The 4,084-nt window shown below is 32.2% G+C and overlaps 1 protein-coding gene across 1 annotated transcript in view; it reads right to left on the bottom strand.

The window, feature by feature from the left end:
* Positions 1-3,624: 3,624 nt before the first annotated feature.
* The window catches only part of LOC106468758 (chordin-like), an 84,651-nt gene continuing 84,191 nt past the window's right edge, over positions 3,625-4,084 (bottom strand). The window contains exon 24 of the mRNA XM_022397121.1: positions 3,625-3,806. Coding sequence (XP_022252829.1) covers positions 3,718-3,806 — 89 coding nt within the window. The 3' untranslated portion in view covers positions 3,625-3,717. The remainder of the gene's footprint in view (positions 3,807-4,084) is intronic.

Genomic DNA, 4,084 nt, shown 5'->3' with positions numbered 1-4,084 from the left:
GTTTAAGATGGTTCCTCTAGTTTGAGTCTTATTCGTTACCGTGGTCAAGGTGTGTTTGAAGATCAGTATGTGTGTTATAAACAATGAAAAGTTTAATTAGTAATGTGAAATTTGAATCCAATTGATATGAGAAATCATTTCAATGCAAAGAAATTATGACTGTGTTCTTGTATTTTGTAAGAAGAATCTAATATATAGCATTTATCCCAGTATTTAATAAAATTTGTTTTTATGACGTCCTGTTGAAGTGGAATTTTTGAGATATTTTTAGATTTCATAAGAGCAAAAATATATTTTTATAGAGAAATCATCGACAGTTTTTTGTTGTTGTTCTTAATGTATAGACCTCTATGTATATAAATTCTTGATTTGTTGTAGGTTTTAATTTCACAAGTTAGACAATATAAAAAATGGTTGATTATTTTAGATCCGATTTTAATTTAATATTGGTTTTCCCATAAAGATTTCACGTTGATTTATGATTGGTCTAGTTATAGTAAAAAATTCACTGTAATTACGATTGGTTTATCATAAAGAACTAGCCACCACAAAATATAACTCTTCCCTCCTTCTCTGGAGTAGGTAAATTATTTCACTGAATTCACTGTAATTTACGATTGGTTTATCGTAAAGAACTAGCCACCACAAAATATAACTCCTCTCTCCTTCTCTGGAGTAGGTAAATTATTTACTGAATTCACTGTAATTTACGATTGGTTTATCGTAAAGAACTAGCCACCACAAAATATAACTCTTCCCTCCTTCTCTGGAGTAGGTAAATTATTTCACTGAATTCACTGTAATTTACGATTGGTTTATCGTAAAGAACTAGCCACCACAAAATATAACTCTTCCCTCCTTCTCTGGAGTAGGTAAATTATTTTACTGAATTCACTGTAATTTACGATTGGTTTATCGTAAAGAACTAGCCACCACAAAATATAACTCCTCCCTCCTTCTCTGGAGTAGGTAAATTATTTTACACTCTAAACTAATGTATACATGTGGATCAAGTACTGGAGAAAATGAGTCTTACAGAACTGAAATAATACGTCATCTTAAGCCTAATAATGTTATTAAGATGCCTTACAACCTTCTGTTCATTAGCACCTATTTTAGGTATAGGAAAAGAGTAATAAAAGTATTTATCATATAGGTGAAGTTGCTATCCTGTTTAATGTGATGCTCAGGGAAAAAACAATGTAGATACTTTTGTATCATGAAAATTTTTTATTGCTATTATCAAACCCAGCTAAAAATTCTTACTGCTTACGTTTAATTATAGAAAAGAAACGCATATAAATTAGGATTGAGGTAGGTAATGTTTTAGTACTAAACACTGCTCATAGATGACGCGTCATTCTACTCTACTGCTATGTGATGTGTATCGAAAATGTATTTTATCGTTTACAAAAAGTGGTACAACTTTGATACAAGTAATATAATTATTTGACGTCAAAGAATTAACGAAGCTTCGAATTTTTAATTCGTATCCCTTTTAGCTATTTTACATAAATTTTATAGTCCGTTGGCGTTTCACCGTTTCGTTTATTGTATAAAAAATTTACAAATTTGTTTTACGTAATCGTGGTAGAAACATAAGAACGAGAAAGTTAACTATCATGGGAGAATCCACAAAACATTCTCGAAAAGTCTACTGTGGATGCACAACAATCTTTGCTCAACCGTAAGTGTATCTTGTGTGTTTGCTGAAATTAAAGAATTGAGAGTAACCAACAATTTATTGATAAAATTAAAGGATGTCGAGCAACCAACAATCATTGCTAAACTATAAGTGTGTATTGTTGTGTGTCTGCTGAAATTAAGGAATGGTGAGTAACTAACAATCATTGCTGAACTACAAGTGTATCTTGTGTGTCTGCTGAAATTAAGGAATGGTGAGTAACCAACAATCATTGCTAAACTACAAGTGTGTATTGTTGTGTGTCTGCTGAAATTAAGGAATGGTGAGTAACTAACAATCATTGCTGAACTACAAGTGTGTATTGTTGTGTGTCTGCTGAAATTAAGGAATGGTGAGTAACCAACAATCATTGTCCAACTTAAGCTTTTTCATAATATTTTATTAGGGAATACTATTGTAACAAACACTGAATCAACAAACAAAACGTTGAGTCATCGTTTTAAAATTCTTACCTGAACCATAAAATGTTTTAATTGAATTCATATGGAATAATTGAAAAGCGAATAACCTAAAACATTTGAGCATTTCAGGAAATCAATGGCGTACATTTGGCACGTTATAACCATATTTCATTTGACAACCAGATCTTGAAGTGAGATGTACGTAAGTTATTAAGATTGCAAAATAAAAAAACCAACACCAATTCACTTATTTTTTTTTTCACCAACTGAATAAAATAAATAAATAAATGCATCTAAATATTATAATTTGATTGTCATTGATGAACAACAATAGAGCACGAGTATTTCTTTATTCTAAAGATACGTTTAAAAAGCGTACTTTTATCTTAGATTACCGGTAGATGGCGTTTTAGTTAAGTGTCTTGAAAACTCATTGCTGTCATTTTTTATTCCAGAGCCAATCAAATGATTTGAAAAAACTGACTCAACGTTTTGCAAACCGCTGTATTACACGTAGTTAATTTTTTTCAAAGTAATTATATCAGCTTATTCCCAGTTAAATGTATCATACAATAAAAGCCTTTGTAAAACGTTATTTCTAGCATCTCGAACAAACATTTGACTAAATAAAATATTGGAAATTTACAATTATTAGCGTATTAGGTACGATATAATGTTTTTTTTTCTATACTTCCTCACCTATGTTTATTGTACCATAGAAATTACGTGCGTATATTTTCTTACTAGACCCAACTCACGTATTTACTATTTATGAATAAAGTTTAGCCTTTTTTTTTTTCTATATAAGTTATTTTACTTGACGGGGGGGAAAAAAATGCCTCTAACACCAACAATTTAAACAACAAACGTAACAATAATGAAAGCAACTATAAGTTTACAAAGCAAGTCCAACCTGAAGTATTCTTTTCCACACGAAGCATGTGGGGAGGAAGGGGGGTTGGGGTTAGATATTTCTTCCAAAGAGCTCTTTTTACTTCAGCCATACCACTGATATCACTTTCTTCTCGTATCTCGTAAATCAGTTTGCTGTAATATTTCGCTGTACCAATCGGTTCCGACATTAACGCACAGTTCTGCGCATGCGCGAAGAACAGTTCCGTATCACAGTCGACGCACTTTGACACACACACATATGGCACGTTCACGTATTGTTTGTTACGCACACGCATATTTATGTATGTTTACATAGACCCCTAATCGTACAAGCAAAACAATAGTATCTCTATTCTACTCTTTTTTCTTCTTCTGTATTTACAAAGTTGTAAAAAAAAAAAAAACTGAGGTACAGAGGGAGGGGTGGGGGTGGGTGGAGAAAAGACACGCCACAATCTCAAGAACGTCGTTTGCCGATCATTTTGGCACTGTATCCGATATTTTAAATTTAAAAAAAACGTTCAGCAAATTACGGATACTCTTAGAAGGGAAGACATTTATTTTATTTGCGTTTTCTGTTCCCACTTTTCTGCAACACCGAATCTAGCATTAATATTATTGTTATTTTTTTTTTTTACTTAACCCAGTAGTTACACCTTAACCACTACATACTCGTGTAAATCAAATATCACTCCGCTTGAACTGAGGCAAGGTTCTTTAATGGCGTTTCGATGAACGTTCCCAACGAACCCTTTTCTTCATTTTACCCGCTCTCCTTATCAGTCTTCCCGTTGTCCGAATTTCGCCTGTATGAAAAAAAAAAAAAGAAGAAGAAAACACCTGATTTTAAATCACAAAAATTCGTCAGCAAATATATATACATATATTTAGATAAAAATAATAAAAATGTGACACATTGTAGAAAGAAGAAAAAAACTGATTAAATATTATGCTTTGAACATACTACGTTTTTTTTTGTGTGTGTGTGGGGTGGGGGGGGGGTATAACTTACCCAGGACTAACTAAACCATTTACTTTGTTTGTAATTAAGCCCAAAGCTAAACAATGGGATCTCTGTGTTCTG

Source organism: Limulus polyphemus, unplaced genomic scaffold (assembly GCF_000517525.1).
Source record: "Limulus polyphemus unplaced genomic scaffold, Limulus_polyphemus-2.1.2 Scaffold3152, whole genome shotgun sequence".
Lineage (NCBI taxonomy): Eukaryota > Metazoa > Arthropoda > Merostomata > Xiphosura > Limulidae > Limulus > Limulus polyphemus.
Note: the sequence above shows the minus strand (reverse complement) of the source record. Positions and strands in the feature narration are given on the sequence as shown.